Below are 24179 nucleotides of genomic sequence, written 5' to 3'. Positions count from 1 at the left end.
AAAAACACTTGTGTAAAATGCGACCAGGTGGACCTCACCCTAGAGAATTAGTATTTTAAAGAAAATGACTTGAGTTTAAGATAAGATAAGATAAACCTTTATTAATCTCACAAAGGAGAAATTCACTTGTTACAGTCGGCGTTACTTCACAGTCTTATTGTACAGTCTGACAGCAGTGGGGATGAAGGCTTTGCGGTAGCGCTCCGTCCTGCACTGAGGGTGTCTCAGTCTGCCACTGAGAGAGCTGCACAGCTCTTCTACAGTCCCGTGCAGTGGGTGGGAGGTGTTGTCCATGATGGAGGTGAGCTTGGCTAACACCCTCCTGTCCCTCACCTCCTCCACAGAGTCCAGGGGGCAGCCCAGGACGGAGCTGGCCCTCCTGACCAGCTTGTTCAGTGTGTTCTTGTCCCGCTCTGTGCTGCTCGGGGCCCAGCACACGGCAACGTAGTGGAGAGCAGAGGCCACCACAGAGTCATAAAAAGTCCTGAGCAGAGGCCTGCTCACTCCGAAGGACCTCAGTCTCCTCAGAAGGTGGAGGCGACTTTGGCCCTTCTTGTACAGGGCGTTGGTGTTGTGGGACCAGTCCAGTTTATTGTTGAGGTGAACACCCAGGTACTTGAAACTGTCCACCTCCTCAATGTCCTCCCCCTGGATGTTCAGCGGTGTGTGCGGTAGTGGCTTCCTCATGAAGTTGATCACCATCTCCTTCGTCTTACTGATGTTCAAGCACAGGTGGTTGCGCTCACACCAGTCCACAAAGTCTATGATGACGGACCGGTACTCCAGGTCGTTCCCCTTAGACACACAGCCCACGATGGCGGAGTCGTCGGAGAACTTCTGGAGATGACAACTGTCCGTGTTGTATGTGAAGTCCGATGTATAGATGGTGAAGAGAAACGGTGAGAGGACGGTGCCCTGAGGGGCCCCGGTGCTGCAGACGACCACCTCAGACTCACAGCTGCGCAGCCGCACATACTGTGGTCGGTCCGTGAGGTAGTCGATGGTCCATGCGGTGAGATGTTCATCCACTCCCGCGTCCTCCAGCTTCCCCCGCAGCAGCGCCGGCCTGATGGTGTTGAAGGCACTGGAGAAGTCAAAGAACATGACCCTCACAGCGTTCCCGGCGTGCTCCAGGTGCGTGAGCGCCCGCTCCGACAGGTAGATGACAGCGTCCTCCACTCCAATGTTGGGTCTGTAAGCAAACTGCAGCGGGTCAAGGGTGGGGCTTACCACAGAGCGGAGGTGGGTGAGGATGAGCCGCTCCATCGTCTTCATCAGGTGGGAGGTCAGGGCGACTGGTCTGTAGTGGGCCGGTTCCCTGGCGTGCGCTGTTTTAGGAACCGGGATCAGACAGGAGGTCTTCCACAGGACGGGGACCTTCTCCAGGCTGAGGCTCAGGTTGTAGATGTGGCAGAGGACCTCGGAGAGCTGGTCTGCGCAGGTCCTCAGCAGCCTGGGACTGATGCCATCTGGTCCTGCAGCTTTCCCCCGCTTCAGTCGCCTCAGCTCCCTCCTCACCTGGTCCGGTGTGATGGAGAGGGGGGAGTGAGGGGGGGACCGGTGTGGGGGTGGACTGCCGGGGGTGGGGCAGGTGCTAGAGGAAGTCCGTATGATGGGGGCTGAAGACGTGGGTGCAGGGGGGCTGGAGGCAGGTGAAGGTGGTCGGGGGAGGGGGGCAGTGTCCACTGTGCTGGAGACGCGTGAAGAGGAGGGAGTGGGGGGAGAATCAAACCGGTTGAAATGTTCGTTGAATTCATCCGCCCCGCGCTGGTCTCCATCAGCCGTCCCTCTGGCCCTCTGTCCAAAACCGGAGATGTGCTTCAGTCCCCTCCACACGTCCCGTGCTTTGCCCTGCGCCAGCTTCTGCTCCAGCTTCTCGCCATAGTCCTTCTTGGCCTTCCTGATCCTCCACTGGAGTTCATGCTGGACTCTCCTCTGCTCCTCTCTGTCCCCTGAGTTGAAAGCCCTTTTCCTTACACTTTACAATATTGACCAAACTGTTTGCAGATTGTGTTCAGCATGTTCAGAACAAACAGAAAATGCATGTAAAAGTTTAGTTATCAAGCATGTAGTGATGTAGAAAGTCTTTGGCGAGCTACCTAGAAGGCTAAATCATTTTCAACATTCTCACCATGTCCTATTTTAATGTTCTTGTTGTTGTTGTGAAATAACCACGAGCTGAGGATAAACATTTTAACCAAACGACTAATTTAATGTGCCAGAAACGGTGGAGCATTTCTTAATGATGTGCATGAAATTTAGTAGAGAAAGTGTTTAAATGAAAAGGAAAACTGAGGACAGTGGGGTATGGAAAGGTTTATCTTAAAAGACATTTTATCTAAATCGTCAGATCATAGAGTAATATCACATATGTTTGAATTTTTAAAACACACCAGACTCATTGATTGAGTTTAGGTTGTGTTGTGCTTTGTTTGTTTTGTTTTTTCCTCTGTAGGTTGCAGACTACGTCATTCCTAACAATGTATGCCATAATGACTTCATGCACAAAAACAAAACAACAAAAAAACAACAACAAAAAAGACTTCATGCAAACTTCATATCATCTAGTGCTCAACAAGTCGCCATCCACAAGAGGTGTGAGATCTTTTTCTGCCTGTGAATTTCAAACTCGATTCAATGTTTTTTTTTGTTTTTAAAAAAATGTTGAATTTCTTGCATCTTGATGTTAACAATAGATTTATGTTGTGACTCAGTATTTGTTTAAAAGCGTTTTAACTGGTAACCTTTGAACAACTTAATGCTGTTGAAGTAGTTGAGAATAGGACTACATGTTCTATTTTTTATTGAATCAATCTCGTGTCATAATGACCCCTTCCCGGGCTCGAACCGGGGACCTTAGAGTCGGCGTGTTTTCCATAAAACTGGCCGCCAAAGAAAAGAGACGACCTGCTTCCTCCACGGAGGCACCACAGCGTGTCTAGCGAGCGACACGCCATGATGACATCCGTGTAGTAGACATGGCTATGGGCAGCGCCGTCCCCGGTGGTGCGATGTGGATGAGGTCGAGGGACCTGCGCTATCCGCTCGGCCATCGCACCACCGAAGGAATAGAGACCAGAAGTTCTATTAACATCCATCCATCCATTTTCTTCCGCTTTATCCGGGGTCGGGTCGCGGGGGCAGCAGTCTCAGCAGAGATGCCCAAACTTCCCGATCCACACACACCTCCTCCAGCTGTTCTGGGGGGACCCCGAGGCGACACCAGGCCAGCTCGGAGACATAGTCCCACCACCGTGTCCTGGGCCTTCCACGAGGCCTTGTCCCACTAGGACATGCCTGGAACACCTCCCGCGGGAGGCGACCAGGAGGCATCCGAAACAGATGCCCGAGCCACCTCAGCTGGCTCCTTTCGACGTGAAGGAGCAGCGACTCTACTCCGAGCTCCTCCCGGGTAACTGAGCTCCTCACCCGATCTCGGAGGGTGCGCCCAGCCACCCTGCGAAGGAAACTCATTTCGGCCGCTTGTATTCGCGATCTTGTCCTTTCGGTCATGACCCAAATCTCATGACCATAGGTGAGGGTGGGAACGTAGATCGATCGGTAAATCGAGAGCTTTGCCCTCCGACTCAGCTCCCTCTTCACCACGACAGACCGATACAGCGACCGCATCACTGCTGACGCCGCACCGATCCGTCTATCGATCTCACGCTCCATCCGTCCCCCACTCGTGAACAAGACCCCGAGATACTTGAACTCCTCCACTTGAGGCAAGGACTCCCCACCGACCTGAAGAGGGGAAGCCACCTTTTTCCGGTGGAGAACCATGGCCTCGGATTTGGAGGTGCTGATCCTCATCCCAGCCGCTACACACTCGGCTGCAAACCGCCCCAGAGCGCGCTGAAGGTCCTGGTTCGTTGAAGCCATCAGAACAACATCGTCCGCAAACAGCAGAGATGAGACTCTGAGGCTCCCAAACCGGACACCCTCCGGCCCCTGGCTGCGCCTAGAAATTCTGTCCATAAAAGTAATGAACAGAACCGGTGACAAAGGGCAGCCCTGGCGGAGACCAACACGCACCGGGAACAGGTCTGACTTACTGCCGGCAATGCGAACCAAGCTCCTGCTGCGGTCATACAGGGAACGGACAGCCCTTAGCAGAGGGCCCCGGACCCCATACTCCCGGAGCACCCCCCACAGGGCACCACGAGGGACGCGGTCGAACGCTTTCTCCAGATCCACAAAACACATGTGGACTGGTTGGGCGAACTCCCACGAACCCTCGAGTACCCGATGAAGGGTATAGAGTTGGTCCAGTGTGCCACGACCAGGACGAAAACCGCATTGTTCCTCCTGGATCCGAGGTTCAACTATCGGACGGATCCTCCTCTCCAGCACCCCGGAATAGACCTTACCGGGGAGGCTAAGGAGGGTGATTCCTCTGTAATTGGAACACACCCTCCGATCCCCCTTTTTAAAGAGAGGGACCACCACCCCGGTCTGCCAATCCAGGGGCACTGTCCCCGACCGCCACGCGATGTTGCAGAGACGTGTCAGCCAAGACAGTCCTACAACATCCAGAGACTTAAGGTACTCAGGGCGAATCTCATCCACCCCCGGAGCCTTGCCACCAAGGAGCTTTCTCACCACCCTGGTGACTTCAGCCCCGGTGATGGGCGAGCCCACCTCCGAGTCCTCAGCCTCTGCTTCCTCATTGGAAGACGTGACGACGGGATTGAGGAGGTCCTCGAAGTACTCCTTCCACCGCCCGACGACATCCCCAGTCGAGGTCAGCAGCCCCCCACCCGCACTGTAAACAGTGTTGGTGAAGCACTGCTTCCCCCTCCTGAGGCGCCGGATGGTTTGCCAGAATCTCTTCGAGGCCGACCGATAGTCTTCCTCCATGGCCTCCCCGAACTCCCCCCAGACCCGAGTTTTAGCCTCCGCGACCGCACGAGCTGCAGCACGCTTGGCCTGCCGGTACCTCTCAGCTGCCCCAGGAGTCCCACAAGCCAACAAGGCCAGGTAGGACTCCTTCTTCAGCTTGACGGCATCCCTTACTTCCGGGCGCCACCACCGGGTTCGGGGATTGCCGCCGCGACAGGCACCAGAGACCTTACGGCCACAACTACGAGCAGCCGCATCGACAATGGAGGAGGAGAACAGAGTCCACTCTGACTCCATGTCCCCCGCCTCCCCCGGAATCTGGGTGAAGCTCTTCCGGAGGTGGGAGTTGAAGACCCCACTGACAGAGGGATCCACCAGACGTTCCCAGCAGACCCTCACAACACGCTTGGGCCTGCCAGGTCTGACCGGCTTCCTCCCCTGCCAGCGGATCCAGCTCACCACCAGGTGGTGATCAGTTGACAGCTCCGCCCCTCTCTTCACCCGAGTGTCCGAGACACGCGGCCGGAGGTCAGACGACACAACTACAAAGTCGATCATTGACCTCCTGCCTAGGGTGTCCTGGTGCCACGTGCACTTATGGACACCCTTGTGCTCGAACATGGTGTTCGTTATGGACAAACTGTGACTAGCACAGAAGTCCAATAACAGAACACCACTCGGGTTCAGATCGGGGAGGCCGTTCTTCCCAATCACCCCCTCCCAGGTCTCACTGTCGTTACCCACGTGGGCGTTGAAGTCCCCCAGCAGAACAATGGAGTCCCCAGTCGGAGCACCATCTAGTACCCCTCCCAGGGACTCCAAGAAGGCCGGGTACTCTGCACCGATGTTGGGCCCGTAGGCCGAAACAACGGTGAGAGACCTGTCCCCGACCCGAAGGCGTAGGGACGCGACCCTCTCGTCCACCGGGGTGAACTCCAACACGTGGCGGCTGAGCTGGGGGGATATGAGCAAACCCACCCCAGCCCGCCGCCTCTCCCCGCGGGCAACTCCAGAAAAATGGAGAGTCCAGCCTCTCTCCAGGAGTTGGGATCCGGAACCCAAGCTGTGCGTGGAGGTGAGCCCGACTATATCTAGTCGGTATCTCTCAACCTCCCGCACAAGCTCAGGCTCCTTCCCCCCCAGTGAGGTGACGTTCCATGTCCCGAACGCCAGAAGCTGTGCATGCGGACCAGGTCGTCGAGGCACCTGCCTCTGACTGCCACCCAGTCCTCTCCGCACCCGACCCCTACGGATCCCTCTGCGGGTGGTGGGTCCACAGGAGGGCGGGCCCACGTCGTCCCTTCGGGCTGGGCCCGGCCGGGCCCCGTGGGCAGAGACCCGGCCACCAGACGCTCGCGTTCGGGCCCCAACCCCAGGTCTGGCTCCAGGGTGGGGCCCCGGCTGCGCCATGCCGGGCGACGTCACGGTCCTTGAATATTGTACGTCCATATGGGTCTTTTAACATTAACGCATCAAAACACTATGGTGACCATGGAAACCTGTTTGCTGTGATGATGTCATCACGCTACTTCCGGGTAGCGCTCTGTTTGAACGTCTAATGCAAAGAAATATTACATTTACTCTGGCCTTTCGTTACTAATACTTTTCTGACATTAATTATCACATTATGTCTGTTTTCATACACAATGAAGGCTTATTTTAAAAAATATCTTCATTTCGCCTGGAGAAATAGCGCTATGTCATTCCAATTAGGAGAAAAACCTGAACCGAGAAAAATTATCTCCAATTTTGGCATTACCCAAATCTAAATGCTTCTGGGGGGAAATAAGTGACAAAACAAGGATGAAAATGGAGCAAAAAGTAAAATAAAATATAAAAAAAGCAACAAAAGAGCGACAAAAACACAATGAAAAGTGATGAAAAAGAAAAAGACTACGAGTGAAAAAAAAAACTGTTAAAGGGGGGGTATTATGCAAAATGGACTTTTTCAAGCTTTACATCATGTTATTAAGTCATTCCCTCATCAAAAACATGCCTGAAGTGTTGCCTTAGCACATTCACGTATTTTCGAGTAATCTGTAGAAACTCTGATGGCGGCCATTTTAGGGATAAAACGCCTGATTCCTTCAGGAAACGCCCTCGACCTCCAGGATACGCCTCCGACCTTTCGTCACCAGCCGAGTAACCAACCACTGCTCCTCAGCAGAACCCCCTCCCCGCAGTGTCTAGCCCTAAGATGTAAACAGAGTCATCATGGAGGATTAGCTTCATGTGTTGTGAACCGGAGTTACAGCAGTTCTGAAACTTTTACAAAGACACACATCAGTGTTTCTGTTACCTAAACACCCAGGATTAAAACCGGTGACAAGAACACTTATTTCAGTGTCTGGTTCTGCGCTGGGCCTTGATGATGCACAGAGCCTCCGGAGAAAGCTAATGCTAAGCTAAACCTCGAGTCATCACGTGAAAACGAGAAATATGCACACATAAAGTCAATAAAACCACCACACACATAAAGAACCGTTTAACAATGATCACACACGGAGCCTGGCTTGTTGATTTGGAAGTTTATTGCACACATTTCATCTACAGTGAGTCGTAGCCGAGTGGTTTTCTCCCGGAGCTAACAAGCTAGCCGCGATAAGCTAACGGGAAAATTCACTGAATACAAGCAGCATATTATGCATTGAAAACGTCACTAAAACAGGCAACTGCTTGAAGCAGCCTTTATGACGATCACACACGTAGCCTGGCTTGTTGATTTCGTAGTTTATTGCTCACATTTCATCTACAGTGAGTCGTAGCCGAGTGGTTTCTCCCGGAGCTAAGGCACTATTAGCCGCGACAAGCTAACAACCTTCACCTTCACAACATTCATTGAAAACAGGCAGCATATTATGCACAAATAACGTCAATAAAGCAGCAACTACTCGAAGCAGCCTTTACGATGATCACACAATGAGCCTGGCTTTACACATTTGTGGTTTATTGCAGACTTTTCATCAACAATGAGCTAGTCGATTATAACAAGCTAACGGGGTAACTTCGAAAAACCATTGTCCACCTGCACAGATAATGTCCGTCTTTTGAATCGTATGGGCTCCTGCAGATCCTGGTGTCGTCCATGGGGGTATAGTTAGAGATCCATAGGGCATGGCAGATGCAAAGAGAGAGCCTCCAAACAGCAGTTATTTTTCAGGCAAGAGCCCCTTCCAAGCGTCCGGTGTGGAAGGTTCGTCTCCAAATAATATCCTGTGTGGCCATTGTTCCCAAAGTGATAAACAGTAGCTCCTTTCCAACAATAAAAATTAAAATGCACCGATCGTAGATTCAATACGGTGGAGACAAGCGGAGTGTTGTTGTGATGCCACAGACAGCGTGTGGAGGGGGCGTGTCAGAAAGGGTCAGAGGTTCTTAAAGAGACAGGGGCCTATTTCAAGTCATTTGCTAACGCCATTTTGAAAGAGCAATTTTATACAAGGCAGTTATTCTAATTTACTGCATTTACAGACCAACAGAAGGTTTGGTCATCATTGTAGTGTGCTATAGACTGGTGCTATGTGGCTGAAAAAAGCATAATACCCCCTCTTTAAATTTCTTGCATCTTGATGTTAGCAATAGATTTAGGCTATTTGTGACTCAGTATTTGTTTAAAAGCTTTTTAACTGGTAACCTTTGAACAACTTAATGCTGTTGAAGTAGTTGAGAATAGATTTACACCTTTTATTTTTTATTTAATCAATCTCGTGTCATTATGACCCGGGGCAGACTGGCTATAGGTCCATTCTGGAGGAGCACAGAAGGGCTGCTGGCTTGAGGGTCACCAGCCTGCAAGGGGGTGCTGCTACCCGGCCTTGCAATTTCACAGTGAAGCAGCAAAAAAAACAAAAAATCTCTATTCTATTTGTTTAACAGCTCTGTTAATTGGCGCAACAAATATTAGGCCTATTATAAATTGATGTCAAAATATGTCTTTGTGGACGCGTGTGTTTTACACTAACTTGGGCCGGGCTGGTCAGAGTCCAGGGCCACTTTTTAGTCCTAGTCCGCCCCTGTTGTACAGGACACTAGGTTCGTACAGGTGAAATATGTAATCATCAGAATCAGAATCAGCATAGTTTTTTATTGCCGTTGTTTGTAAACAGCTTCACAAATTAGGATTTTTTCTCGGTGCAAGCGTGCGACATAAAACAAATAGCACAGAATGCTAAAAACCTTTCAACTATAAGGCTATGGGGCATGCATTAAGAATGTTGAATAAATAAGATAAATAAGATAAAATTAAAAGTGACATATGGTAAGACAACAACAATTTGACATTGAACAACATGGGGATTGTATTTACAGATGTTTAGGCATATAAAGTCACAAAAAATATAGATATAAAAATAGATATAGTGATTAAGTGATAGTGATAAAGTGATAGGGTGATTGCAGTGGATCTAAGTGTGGACACACCACATGGTGCAAGTGCAGATTGCCTCTATGAGTCTGTAACTATTGAGCAGGCAACGTCAGGCCAGGGGCCAAATCTGACCCTCCAAAACAGAACCTCTGGCCCCCAAAGATGATTATGTGAAATATTATTGTGCAAAAAAAGAGCTCAAATACCTCTTAAAGTACTAAAAAATGTGAGAAATGGTGTCAGTATTTTAAAAATGTCCTGTCAGAACATCCCGCTTGGTCATATATAATGTTAAACAGTGATTCTCTAATGGTCGGACACGACCCAAAAGTGTCTAACTGTGTCTGTTGAAATGAATGTTATTGGGTTGTTTTGATCATAATTTCTGTCTTGTGTGGGAAATACAATATTTTGACAATATTTCATATAATTGACAATATTTTGTTTTATTTGGGTAATGGGTAATGGGTGGCCACTGGGTAATGGGTAATGGTGGCCACTGCCACAAGCCCTGCCACTTGGGAACCACTGATGTCAAACATTGGCATTTGCAGAAAATAGTTCTTTACTTTAGGCTACAATGTTGAGGTTCGGCCCTTGGTGTTTTGGCAATGAAGAAAATCGGCCGGGGTACCACACTTATTAGTTTATCCCTTCTGAACCACTGATTGACTAGATAATAAAGTAATTAGAATTAATGTGTTCATATCATTTAACCTCTGAACCTCCACCTGAACCGAGCACATTTTCTCCAGTTTTGGTCAAATGTTAAAGCTTCTTGGGACAAAAACGGGTAGAAAATAAGGAGAAAAATGCAACAAAAAAGCGACAAAAAAAAGCAATTAATGTGCAAAAAAGTGACAAAAAAGAGCAATGAAAGTGCAACAAAAAAGTAAAAATAAATTAATTAAATCAACAAAAAAGTGGCATAAATGTGATGAAAACACAAATAACAAAGCCACAAAGAGGCAACAAACGAACACCATAATAGTGTGACAAAAAAGCAATGAAAGTGCAACGAAAAAGTGACAAAAAAGCCACAAAAGAGCAGCAAAAAAGCAACAAAATGTGACAAAAAAGTGATTAAAATGTACGTGAAAAAAGTGACGGCAACAACGTGAGGAAAATGTTCAGTTTATATCAGTTTTGTAGATCCTCTCAGATCTTAGCTTTCAAATGAGGCGTTACACTGGCCTATAGGCTGTAAGCTCCAGTCGAGATTTTTGTAAAACTGGAGAAAAAGCACTGTTAAAGCGGGGGGTAAGAGGGTAAAATGCAGCCCATAGATCAGATCATCAGTGGTGAAATGAGAACATTAGCGTTTGAATGGTTTTGACCGGAAAAGGGGCGTGGTCTCTGGTAGCGCTGGTAACCACGCAGAGCGCAGCGACAGGAGGCGCACGGACTTTAAACTGAAGGATTTCTCACTACAATTATGTTTCTTATTTTGGACTGAATCGGTGGATGTGGGATTTTACCAGCTCTACTTGAACAGGACAACGTCGTTTTAATCGTGCAGGTAAAACTGATTGTGCCGTTGTTGTAATTACTGACCTCGGTGCCGCTGGTGTCTCCTGAGTAGTCATACGGTCATGTAAATGCAGCAATGCTAGGTATGCTAAAGCTAGCTAGCACCCAGTGATGAACATCGATATTTATTTGTAATCATTTTAATACTGAAAGTTACAACGTTGTCAAATGCATCGACCGATTGCTTCTGAACAAATAGCATGCACCAGCCCTGACCTGACAATCAAGTAGTTTTATAATTGCTAATAATGTGCCTCCGGGCTAGTGCTAACGGGATCGGCGCAGTGCTAACAGTCTGTGACGCTGTCAACGCCTCGACTGGTTTTGACAACTCACTCTGAGTAGAGACAAGGCCAAGCTATGCACAACTGCTCAACCTACAACACGATATACAAATCTTGCCTCTTAACAATTCGCACTAGCCAGACACAATAAATGGGCATCGATCACGTAACTTTTGGTTTCAGTGCTGACAGTGCACGGAGCCAGCTTGTCACGCGTGATAATGCAGGCTTCAAGCGTCTAACTTTAGGTGTAAAATCATTTCGACAACCTTGATAGGGATAAATGCACAGCGTGGTAAATTTACTACAGACCACGTGTCCACGTGCATCGGAGTTGGTGTCACTGTCGACCCCACCCTGAATCAACACCTCTTTGTGCACGCAGCCTCACGGCCTCGGTCTGTGCTCATCCCCGGGAGCACTGCTTCTCATTCAGAGCAGTGCATCAGGCTCGTGGGCATGGATTCCCTTCCTTATGTGTGCTATCACCTTTCTTTACTTTTCAATGCTCTCATGAAATTCTCACAGCTGCTAAAATGTAACGCTTTAAATGTATTATCTATAAAATGCTGTCTGTAAATTGTCATTTAGAAAGGAGGGAGCCATACTGCAATGGTATAATGACCCTGTGTGAGTTATTGAACAGTTTTCTACTACCTTTGCCAACACCATTACTTAGTACACAGCCTTAGGTCATGCACTTCTCCATGAACACTTTCTCATTCAGAGCGGTTTGTCTCGTTTATGGCCATGGATTTGCCCCCTGCATTTGCGGTAACCTTGTTGTCAGCAGAGGCCTGGTGATAGCAAAACCACTTACCACAAGCTCAAAGCATTTCCACCTTGTTGTAGTAGCATTTACAGTTATTGTGGACTGTGACAATGTGGCCCCTTTGAAGTAAACAAAAACATTCATTATTCACATTCGTAGTCACTGATATGTATTTTTTTGTGTGCAAATCCTTTTCTTATCAGGCATGCGCTGAATGTTGGCTTTGTTAAAGAGTCATTTGTTCAAAAGGAATCTACTAATCCCTTTGTGCTGAGAATCATTTGCCCCACAACCTGCATTCTGCCACTGTGGCCCGCTGATCTCATAGTAGTTAAATCTCCTTTACTCCTGCTATGTACTATTTGATTTACTTCCACCCCTCTCACGCCAACATCTTTATAAACACTGGTTAAAATCCTGTTCCTCTGTACATGCTTTAATCGCTCAACAAACGCCTGTCCTTCTTGTCATTGCTGAAATAGTTTCTGTGGAGGAGGCGAGTTGTCAACAGTGGTAGCTGTGACAGTGAAAATTGAGGAAGTTGTCAGTCATGATGGCGACACAAAACTGGGCTTGTGCCAGTGACTCAGATTGCACTGCCTGGCTTCTCTGCTTACATTCAAACACTTAGTTACACCATAAGAAGTTGCGTATCGTTAGCCTCCTAGCACGATTGCCTGAGTCATACTGTATTGGGGGGGAAAAGAAACCCAATTCCAAGCCTTCTTGAAAATGACCGAAGGAGTTTTCTCACGATTGTTTGAGGACATAGCCAATAGTATCTAAAAAATATGGTAAATGGTACCTAAACAAAATGAGGAAATTATGCTCGAAGGCTGACGATATGTAAGATATTGATTGAGTCATGTTTACGCTACACAAGAAGGTCATCTTTGCTGTTCCTTTGAGAGGTTTTGTTGATTAAGTGTAATAAATGGAGGAGATAAAGCTGTATTGATGGCATAACTGGAGATATTCACCTGTTAACGCAGCTCTATACACATTTGGTTCACACTGCAAGGACAGTGTTTATGCAAGTCAGATTATATTGTCCAGGCATGTTGATGTGTGAAGTAATATCAATAGAAAAAAAATCACAAATCAAGCCTCATTCCTGTCTCATTTTATGACTTTGAAACCTCTGTTTGTCTTCAGATCTTGAGCTTGAGCGATGTCTCCAGCCTCCAGCTCCGACTGCCCCCACCTCGACTGTGTGGGGGAGATCACCAAAGAGGAACTTATTCAGAAATCTCACGTGAGTCTCTCTTCACATTTCTGTATAATATTATGGTTGCACATTGCCTGACCTTATCAAAGAAAATGACGTGTGTGCTTCTCCAGGGCAAGTGTCAAGACTGTGAAGTTGGAGGACCAAACCTGTGGGCCTGCCTTGAGGTGAGGCAGTGTGAGAAACTCTGGCTCCCGTTAAAGGAATAGGCCATCGTTTTTACACACTGAGATATGTTCTTACCTTAGACAAGTTCATTTGTACCTGTCTGGTCTTCACGTGTGCCCTCAGTCACGTAAACACAGCACAGATGGCGTTAGCATTTAGCCTCTCCTCCTCTATAGCTCCAAACGAGGTGAAGATGGAAGCTACCAAGCTCTTCCACGTTTTCCCTATTTAAATTGAAGAGTTTGTTTAAAGAACATCTCACAGTATGTAAAAACGGTGGCCTATTCCTTTGAATAGTGCTGCAGTGGTTCAAACCTTATAAACAAAAAACTACTTTCTCCCCTGACTATGATACTGTTTTAGCGATATATTTCATTCTACTCAGTAATATTGTCTGCTCAATAATGGCTAGATCAATAATGTTGTTTACTGAGATAATCTGAATGTGCTTGCTCCCAGCGAATGACAAAAAATATCCTAGTTTCTCTGTTACAATAGCTTCAAAATAAAGTTTCATCATGATAGAAGTGTCAGGCTGTTTACTGTTTGCTCACTGTCGTTTACATCTGTTTCTTTCTTTCCAGAATGGCTGTTCGTACGTCGGCTGTGGAGAATCTCACGCCGACCACAGCACTGTCCACTCCCAGGTGAGAAAGCCCAAGTGTGTTGACAACCAAAAGGGAACAAAACATCTGTCTTTGCTACAAAATTGTTTTACACTGAAGGAAAACGAATCATAATATTATTGTGGAAATTTCAATGCACACACGTCTACTAAAACTTGTAAAAAATATTTTCTTTGTAGAGTTTTGATGATGGTTCCTGAGTCAGCGCCATAGGAAGATACTTGAAGTTACTTGCAGCCTATTATTTAGCTAAATAAAGGTGTCTTTTATATGAACTAATGATCAATATTTTTCTGGTTCATGGTTTGGGATAAAGATTCAACGCCGTAGGGATGCACAATATGTTGCCAAATTATTGTTATTGCAATGTTCCATATCGCAAGAAGCCCCAATGCATGTAGATGGATAGATTGCTTAACCTTTTGACGTACTGTGTTGAAATGGTTTAGTTAGTACAGCAATTTTGTTATTGCAATATTGAAAACGGTTATTATATACCTTTATATTGTATTATAGGGCTGGGCGATATGGACCAAAAGACATATCCCGATATATTTAGTTGAATATCGACATACGGTATATATCCTGATATGTATTCCGCAAAGTGAGAGCTGTGAAATTAAATGTTAAGTCAAATTCAAAGTCAAATAGGAGTTTTGTTGAAAACTCACCATAAAATGTAAACATATGTATAACAAAGCTCCGCAAGGTGCACATTTACATAAAAAAAAATATCTTCAATAAAAAAAGCTTATGAAATAAAATTGGTCAAACCTTTTCTGAGGACAGCATTTATATATAAAGAGATAACACAATAAAGTGCTCAATTTAGGCTAAACCTCACCTTGAGATTACCTGTTTCTTATTGTTAACTTAATAGCTTATCTGAATTTGAAATATCCCGATAAACACGATATGGTCTAATTCCATATCTCATTTAAAAATATATCGATATATCTTAAATATCGGTATATCACCGAGCCCTAGGTTGTTAGACATAGATACATATATATAGAGACATTTTTACGTGTAGTGTAAGGTACAGCACATGTATCAATACAAAATGCGTCAGGCTATTGTTAACCAGAAAATGTTTCATACTGGATTAAAAAAGATTGGAACAGCATCCATCTTAACTTTAAATCCAATTGTGAGACTTTCAGATGATCTGTTTATCTACAATAACAACGGCTCCAAAGTCACTCCAGGACACCCTTATTCCCCCGAGCGCTGATAAAACATTTCGCCGTATTTTTGTCACTTTCCATCTGTGACCTAGAGTTTTTGTGCGTGCCACTTCTTTTTTTTTTTTTTTTTTGTGCCGCGTACGTTGTTTAAAAAATGATCAGGCTTTTTGCTGTTGCTGTCTGCCTACATCTCCTCATTCGGGCCAGTTTCAGCAGCGCTTCATCCATTATTAATTGCCATTCCTTCGGGAGATGGAGGAGATTCGGCTTTAGCTGCTAGCTCGGAGGATAAAATGTAGGCCTTAAAGAGCTGCAGTGCTGACTAAGGGTTGTACTATGACCAATGAAAGCAAATCAAGGTTACAGGGTGAATAAAAAAGCAGCCGTGACTCACTCCCTGTCAAATTAAGACCTAGACCTGTGTTTTATTGTAATGTTATGTATCTAAATTTCATATTTTTGATAAGTGGCAGGCCATAGCTGTCAAATTATACAACATTGAATCCCTTACTTTACACCTACAGTGCATTTAGGCTTTAATTGAGTGAAACTTGCTTAAAAAGTACATGAATAATTGCAGTAGTAAACATTTTTCCTTTTTTCTCATGTAGTCCAGCCCTGTCAGTGGATATCGCAAACATGCTGTTCGTGGTTGACCATTTCCCCCAGTCATATTTTGATATTTGGGTCAGCCGAGTGCAGCTCCCTCGGTGCCTTCGCTGTTTATTTTCAAGGCAGCCATTTTGAAACCTTCCTCCAAGACTTGAGATCCATAATTAACTAGTGCTTTGGAGGCCCCGGGAGGAGAAAGGCATTTAAATCTATGAATATGCAGCAGAAGAGTAGTTTGAATGTGCAAATGGAATATAGAAGGTTGGTTTGTGGAAGGTCAAAGGGAGTATTGTAACACTTTCAAAACATGATTTGTAGGAGAGTGCTGAGACTTTGTTTATAGTATGTTCAAAATCATATCCTTTTGATGCTCTTCGGTGCAGGGATCGTTCATAACAGGTGAAAAGGCAAAAAGCTGAGGCGCTCATAAAGGTTATAAAAGTTAAAAAGCCTTTATTTTACATGACTAAATTTTTTTTCCTTGCTTTTTCAGAAGTATAGTAATAGGATTATTTTCAATGCAGGTTTTAAGCTTGTGACTCACATTATATATTGTATTTCCAGGGTTAAGTGTGTCCAATGTTGTGTTGACACAAAGATCAAAACTCAAGATAATGAGATAAACTGCGACCAGATGACTATCAAGAATAATCAAGTGGCTTTTTGAGTAATCGACAGTCGTTATATGGTTATATTTTTTCTCAAACACGACGACAGCAACTAAATCAAAATGTCTTATAAGCAATGACTCATAAAAAAAATTATATTAATAGGTCCTCACTCTATATTTTAACCTTAATTGTGTTAAAAGTTGTTAAGATGCACAGTCGACTGCACAGAGAAAATAAATGAGTTGCAGCTCAAGTCTCTGCACTGGATGTTTTGTTTCCTTTTGAGCCTAATTAACAACAAAAACACAAACTGCCACAAAGACCGTTTCGGATTGATAAAGTTTTATTTGCCAAACCTGTTCATTGGGTTGGTGGTAAAGTCCCAGCGGTTCGTTCCTGTATAAATGATTTACACGTGAAGTCTAGAGCTGTGTCCCTTCAGCTGCAGCTCGGGGGCTAGTGCGCCCCATGAATAATGCACTGGTTTGGTCGGCAGCCGCTCACGTTTGGGTTCGTGCCGAAAATACCCAAAAGTAGTGGAATGAGCAGGAGAAAGTCAGGAGGACTCGCACATTTTTTTTTTTACAAAGAAATGTACAAAAAACTGTAAATCTTTTCCTTTTTTCATGGGTAAAGAAAATAACACTTTATAATAACTGCATCTTATTTAGTGTTAATAAATGATCAGTCGACACATATTTCATCATGAACAGCTCATTAGTTAAGTGTGTACTACAGTTAATGCCTAACTCCTAATGAGTAGTTCTTCAAATACTTCACTTATTCGTTGTTAAGTAGTGTTTAAAGCAGAACTAAGTAACTTGTTTACCTTAATAAATCCTTTCCGTAGTCCCTCTGGGGGTAATGCAAGTGTTAATGGGATGATTGGGGGGTCTTTCATCTCCCCCTGGTGTCTCTGTCCAGAAAACCACCCTTGCAGCTTTTCTGCCTCCGGGTCAGAGTCACCAATACACACTATAATGGAATCACAAAGAAGAAGCTAACAGGCTAACGGGCAAAGCTAACTGCGGAAAAGAAAAAAAAAATCTAATAATTGGATGTGCAATATCCCTCTCTCCCTTTGTCTTTTTCTGTCAGCGCAGTATTTACTCTCATGGACAATTAAGGGGTTAATGAGTAAAAAAACGTAACATGCTACGACACCTGCAGTGGCGCTTATGGCCTCTAGGGGCAAGAGTTACTTAGTACTGCTTAAGTAATGAATTGTTCATGATGAATTAAGTGTTAATTCATCATTTATTAAGGCTAAATAAGGTGTAGTTATTATAAAGTGTTACAGAATGTTTATTTAGTGTTTGTGAATCACGATACAGGTGCCTCGATATGACATGTATTGCCAATTACCGATATATTACTTATTGATTTATTACTGCTTAAAAATGCTAATCAGAACCTAAACTGTAAAACTTTTTTTTGTTTGAGGCTGTGTTTGCAAAAAAACATGAAAATCCTAAATGGAAAACCTCAGTGAGTTCATGTTTAATTGTGGCCTCTTGCGATGCGGAAATGTCCTCACCTGATATTGCCAAAACAAACATTCACTGAGCAGCCAGAGTCAGCAGAAAATACAGCTGTTGTGGTTTTCCATGACAAACCAAGTGTTTCATTTGTTACATGCTAAGTTCCTGCTCGAGTGCATACCTCAACATGTAATCTATCACTGTAGATCAGAGGTGGGCAAACTAATGTGGCCGTCTAGCCCTTCCATCCGGCCAAGCCCCAAATGCATTGGCTAAAAAGGGTGAAAAACAACAATTTTTGCTGACTTAAAGAAAGGTAATGAATAATGGCTGCAATTTTTTTCTTTTTTGTATGTGTTTAGGCGATGACCGTTTAGAATTGTACTAAAATGATTCAATCCGCGACCGACCTGGCCTTCCTGACAATTTCAAAAACCCAATGTTGCCCGTGTGCCAAAACAGTCTGCTCATGTCTACTGTAGATCGTTTACTAAAGATTAACCTTGATTCCAAACCTGTATTCATCTCATTCATTGTTTTTTTCCAGGACACGAAGCACAACTTGACTGTGAACCTCACCACGCTCCGAGTCTGGTGCTACGCCTGTGCAAAGGAGGTTTTCTTAGAGCGGAAACTCGGACCGAATTCACCCAACGGCAACTGCAAACCCCAGACTTCTGCCGCCAGTGCCGCTCAGGTAACGTTACGTAACGGCACACTCAGTTGTATAACAATAAAATCGAACTCCGGGTTTATCTCGGAGGATGTAGTTACTCATTTATTAGATAAGACGAGCTCAATAAGGGTTGCTTTGTTTGTTTAGGAGAGTAGCCGAGCCCCCGGGAGTCCCACGTCTCTGAGAGTGCCCTCTAGTGGCGCCAGTGAGGAACTGGACATGGAGACGGAGGAGGAAGATGAGCTACGAGCAAGAGGTCGGTCATCAAGCAGTCTGTCATGAATAACAAAAAAAACACAGCATATTATCTTAATATTTCACAGATGTGATCAATGGAATATATGCTTACAAAGTGAAATTTAACTAAAGAATATTCACATCGCTCCAGTCAAAGTATTGTGGTTGGTGGAAAATCTGCCAAATCATAACGCAACTGGTTTGTTATGGAAACTCTTACTTTTCTCACTAGTTCACACGTGTTCTCCCTTATGCCGGGTGTTACTGTGTGTTTTTTTTTATCTTATAAGACTTTTAGATTCACATTACAGACATGAGGATGGAAAGATCGTGAGCTGCTCTCGTCTCCACTGTGCAAATGTTCAAACTGAGAGACAATCGTAGCTACGAGCAAAGTTTTATCGTAGTAGTTTCAGGCTTCAGAAGGCGAGTGTTTAGCTGAGGCGAGCGCCACATGCTAGCGTTGTTTATTTTCGTGGAAAAGTGCAGAGAAAGTGAATGCGGAGTCGGACCCGCTCATGCCCGTGATGCCTGTGATGCTGTGACTCTGTCTGCGGCGTACAGTGTGTGCGCTGACGTGTCAACGCTGACAAAGATCCTCACTGCACGAGGGGAGGCTCACTCTGCGACGAGCCAATCAGGACGCAGAACACAATGTGTGTATGGCGTTTATACGCTGTAAAAAAGCATGCAATATTATACTAAAAATAAATCATAAAAAGGTAACCTGTGTTATAGCGAGGGACAGCTGTATATCGAAAATATCAAAATTGTTGTTTGGAAGATTTGCAATTTTACAAGATCGAGTTTATCTCCAATGTCAAGAAATGTGGAGAAAAAAATGGGGACAAAAATGTAAAAAAGTGGCAAAAAAATGGGGAAAAGAAAATGAAAAATAAAAGCAAAAAATAAAAATTGGGGCAAGAAAATGGGAGGAAAATAGGGCCAGGGAAAGAATTGAAAAAAAAGGGGGAAATGTTTTTTTTTTCTACCCTTCTAGAGACGCTTCAGGACAATTATCTTTTTTGCGCCACAAAGCAGTGTATCGTGGTTTGCAACAGTATTGCTTCATCCTTATTATTGAAAAAGGGCAAAGTGCTCATAATCAGAACAGATACAGAGTCCCGCCCACTTCTTGTTGTTGTTAATCTGCTAACACGTGCCGGTACATTTTATCAATGCTTCCTCACGCAATACTACATCCGCTATGACTATCCAATGTATACAACCCACATAGTCATTCTAAAGGTCAGCATACACGTGAGGTGATTGGCTGCTGTACACTTTTAGCTCAGGAGTGAGGCTTTTCTGTTTATCTTCATTACCCTGATTATGCCAGGACTCGTCTTATGTAAATGGCGGAGCTTATGATGAAGGAAGAGCAGACTGCAGTGGCATATGTCACAGGAAACCTCACGTGGAGCCGCACCAGCTGCTGACGGGTTATTTTAGACCTATTATAGATTCAGGAGCCTGCTTGTCCTTCTACAGTACATTAATATGCTTTGTTATTATAGCGCTATAAGGTGTGTTGTGTATTCAAACCGCTACAGAGTCAAACTATCAAGTAAAGCAAAAGACAGATACTCACACTCATATAAATGGGTGAGTGTGGAAAAAAGAAGCTGAATCAATATTATAACTGTTCTCCTACCTTCAGCATTTCTATGTATCTGTCTAAGCGATATATAACCTGGCATGTTCTGCAGCGTGGCTTTAATTTCTCATCCTAATATTGCTTGTTTTGTTTGTTTTAGGGCTGACGGGTCTGAAAAACATCGGCAACACGTGCTACATGAACGCAGCTCTCCAGGCCTTGTCAAACTGGTGAGCGGCTGCTTTACGTCCGTTCACCTGCACCTCCCCTCTTACATCTGCAGATTTCCCTTTGTCGCCGTTTTCTCGTCGCTTCGCTCGACTCTTGAGATGCGCTCAGTCCCGGGCTCATTTTAGAAAGCGATGCCCGAGCGAGGGCTGCGGCTCTGCGCCATTTGAGAGGGGCATGAATGGCCTTTTGTAGCTCCCCATAGACTCTAGTGTTACCACCGAACACCGCTCCTCTCTCCAAATCGGTTTAGCTTTTAGCCACCATCACCACTTGTCTTCTTGATGTCTCTTTAGCTGGAACTTGTGTAGTTTCAACAGATTAATGCTATCATTTCACTGCTTTGTTGCAAACCCAGAGACTATTTCAAATGTTTAACCTGGAGCCGTGCTGTGTTTACAAAAGTCCAATAGTGGTTAGGCACTGGCAGTAATCTAACATTGTGTTATCGCAGTGGCACACCTGGATGATGGTTCTGTTAGACGATTAATGTCAGCATATAAAGTCTATCATGGCTTATGTTGTGTTCTCTTCCTTGGATTGGAAATGGGAAGTTAGGAGCTAGTGTTTTTTCTGACTTAGTTCTATGTAACTCTAAAAATATTCAGATTCAGAAGACTTTATTGATCCCTCAAGGGCAATTGATTTGCCGCAACCTCAGACAGATATTGCACGAATACATCACAACACTCACTGTGCGTCACTTCCAACAATGCAGAAAATGGATGATAAATTAAAAAGGACACATTTCAAAAAGGTCCATGTCACCTCTTAAACACACTCCCTTTAGAATTCAACAGTTCGGTGACAGAGGGGACGACGTCCAGAAGGCATGAGCGAAAACTCAGAGGACAGGGCATGGAGAGGCTGACCCAAGATACATTTAGCCTTCTTTAGTGCCTGCTCCTCCCAAAGAGATTTTAGGTCTCTTTGTTTAACTCCAATGATTTTAGAGCAGATTTTGACAATGCTTTGCAGACAAATGAAAAAGTTAAAAGGCTCTCTATGAAACAGCAGTAAAAGTTGCAGAGAATCCTTTTGTTTACATTAAAAGAGTTCAGTTTCCTTAAAAGATAGGTTCTCTGCTGACCACGTTTAAAAATGGAGTCTGTATTTGCGTCAAACCGCAACTTGTTGTCCATCCAAGAACCGAGATATTTGTACTCCTCCACTGCTTCCACCACTTCATCATGAATGACACTACTGCCCAGAGAGGGCGCTGTGGAGCGTCTAAAGTCAGTAATCATGTCCTTAGTTTTTGAGATATTTAAATCCAAGTAGTTGCTGTCACGCCATTGGACAAACTCTGTCAATGCAGGGCCGTGGTTCATTTCAAATCCTGGTGTCGTTACAACAGGACTGTGTCGTCTGAAAACTTAACCAGTATGAACAGCAGAGGGGACAGAGCATATAATAATAACAGAACAAATAATATACTATTTGGATGCTTTCATTTGACAGTTTGAACTGTCAATGACTAAATGTATTGGAGCTAAGGTTCAAGCCTTCGTATCATGAATCTGCACTTGAATATGTGCTCACATTTTTCCCTTGCCTGGCACAGTAGATTGATTAATTGATAATGACAGAGAAAAATGTCACACTCGTCCAACAAGTCAAGTTGGTCCTTTGCCCGAGTCTTTAGCCGAGTCGGCAGTACTCCAGTTAAATATTAAATCAAACTATGAGCCTAATCTCCGCTCTGCCGCGTGTAATATAGCAGCAGATTCTCCTCCTCACATCCCTCCTTCTCCCCACGGGACCCCAGTTTTAAATTACACTGCCGATCTCTGCGGCGGATTGAAGCATAAAGTGCGAGGATGTGGGGCAGAATTTGCAATCTAAATCAAATTCGAAAATAGCCCGATCTGAGTAAAATGGCCGTCGAGGAAAAGGGGGAGTTTAAAACTCGGCTTTGATGTTTGTTTTTCCCTCTGTGCTCCGGGATCATTATTCTCTGTTCACTTATGTTGAAGGATCAGCTGCAGGACGTTCTCTCACAGTCAACATTGTGTTCTGGGCTCAGTCCCTGTTCACTCTGTTCATTTTATTATAGGGAATAAATCAACATTGCAGTTGTTGAACAAAAATACTGGATTTTAAGTTTTACTCAAGAGCTGCACGATTTTGTTGCAATTTTTCTGACCATTTTTATTGATTGTGTGTGTGGCTTTTGTTTTGAAATGAATATGTGCACTGCAAATTGAATCTTAAAGACTTTTTAGAAGCATTGGTTTTTGAGAAATGTTTGAAATATGATTTGCTGAACTAATATACAATAGAATCACATTTAAGAAAATGCATGTAAGGAAAGGAAATGTCTTTATTTATACAGCCCCTGTCACAGACATGGTCACAAAGCGCTTTACATGAAGTCAAAACTACAGGATTAGAAGGATTTAAACATAGTAAGACCCCAGGAAGACATCATATATTGTTTGCAAAGAGTATTGTTCTTCCTAAAAATGCTTAAAGGGACTATACAGAGTTTAAAAATGTGAAGCACTTTGAATTGCCTTGTGTATGATTGTGCTCTACAAATAAACTTGCCTTGCATTGCCTTGCCTAGGGAAAAGCGATATGGCCTAAAATCTATATCACCATTAAAAAAGGTGTAACGGCACCTTCTATATTAAGCTCGTGCATGACGAAAATTCGGACCCGAATTAACACCTTTTTGAGTGACAGTGCAGGATTTTAGAGGCAGTTGTGGTGAACAGGTCCGAGCTCATTCTACAATAAATACTTCATTTTAACATTTTTAATCTCTGTATAGTTCCTATAGATAAGATCACAAGAATGAGTAAACACTGTTTGCTTAAATGAATACCACCCACTCACTTATTCCATGCTGTCCTGTGAATGTTTACATGTTATCGCCAACAGAAATGTGATCAAATGTAAATGTTTGGATGGTTTTAGTTTAAGCAGACACTGTTTACTCATTTTTGTGATTTACATAAAGACCAAGCATTTTATGAGCTATTTAGGCACAAAAGTAAGAAATTCCAAATGGCATATACGATATGGCCCACCCCTACTTTGATAGGACTGTGATTAACCCTACTCTTTATTTTATTGTGTCTAATGTTGCTTTATATCACTTAGCTGGTTATTTCCCCTAATTTGTGTTGACACTGTGCTGACAAAAGTTCTGGAAACGAGCCACATGTCTCTTTACTTGTCCTACCTTTACCATTGCCCTGTGACCTTATTGTCTACATCTCCAGACTCATAATATGCCTAACTCAATCAAACGTCTACACCTCATGATTTAATATCCCCTGTAATCATTTCCTGTGTGCCCTCAGCCCGCCTTTGACGCAGTACTTCCTGGAATGCGGCGCTCTGGTGCGGACAGACAAGAAACCCGCGCTCTGTAAAAGTTACCAGAAACTCGTGGCGGATTTGTGGCACAAAAACAGGTCAGCGCTCGTGTTCTGGCATCGTTTTTTGAAATGTATCGACCTGACTAATGTCTCCTCCCTCCCCAGACCCTCCTACGTGGTGCCGACGACTCTTTTCCAAGGGATCAAAGCCATTAACCCCATGTTCAGAGGATACTCCCAGCAGGTACGCACTCTCGGCTTCGAAAACTCAACCTGAAACTGTCCACTGAAGCGACTGCAAGTCTGGAATATCAAAGTAGCATCTTGTTAAACGTCCTCTATATGCACCTAAGCTTTGATATTTTATGTAGTAGCTCTCTCGTCTCACACCAAGAGGGTTTA

At 44.4% G+C, this 24179-nt stretch overlaps 1 protein-coding gene across 2 annotated transcripts in view; it reads left to right on the top strand.

The window, feature by feature from the left end:
• Positions 1–10549: 10549 nt before the first annotated feature.
• usp33 (ubiquitin specific peptidase 33) overlaps positions 10550–24179 on the top strand; it is a 39707-nt gene continuing 26077 nt past the window's right edge. For both annotated transcript variants that reach the window (XM_079569702.1, XM_079569701.1), the window contains exons 1-9: positions 10550–10730; positions 12953–13052; positions 13139–13192; positions 13778–13840; positions 18258–18407; positions 18534–18642; positions 20381–20450; positions 23760–23873; positions 23943–24021. In XM_079569702.1, coding sequence (XP_079425828.1) covers positions 12969–13052; positions 13139–13192; positions 13778–13840; positions 18258–18407; positions 18534–18642; positions 20381–20450; positions 23760–23873; positions 23943–24021 — 723 coding nt within the window. In that variant the 5' untranslated portion in view covers positions 10550–10730; positions 12953–12968. The remainder of the gene's footprint in view (positions 10731–12952; positions 13053–13138; positions 13193–13777; positions 13841–18257; positions 18408–18533; positions 18643–20380; positions 20451–23759; positions 23874–23942; positions 24022–24179) is intronic.

Source organism: Gobius niger (genome assembly GCF_951799975.1).
Source record: "Gobius niger genome assembly, chromosome: 13".
Taxonomy (NCBI): Eukaryota; Metazoa; Chordata; class Actinopteri; order Gobiiformes; family Gobiidae; genus Gobius; species Gobius niger.
This window is presented reverse-complemented; position numbering and strand designations above follow the sequence as displayed.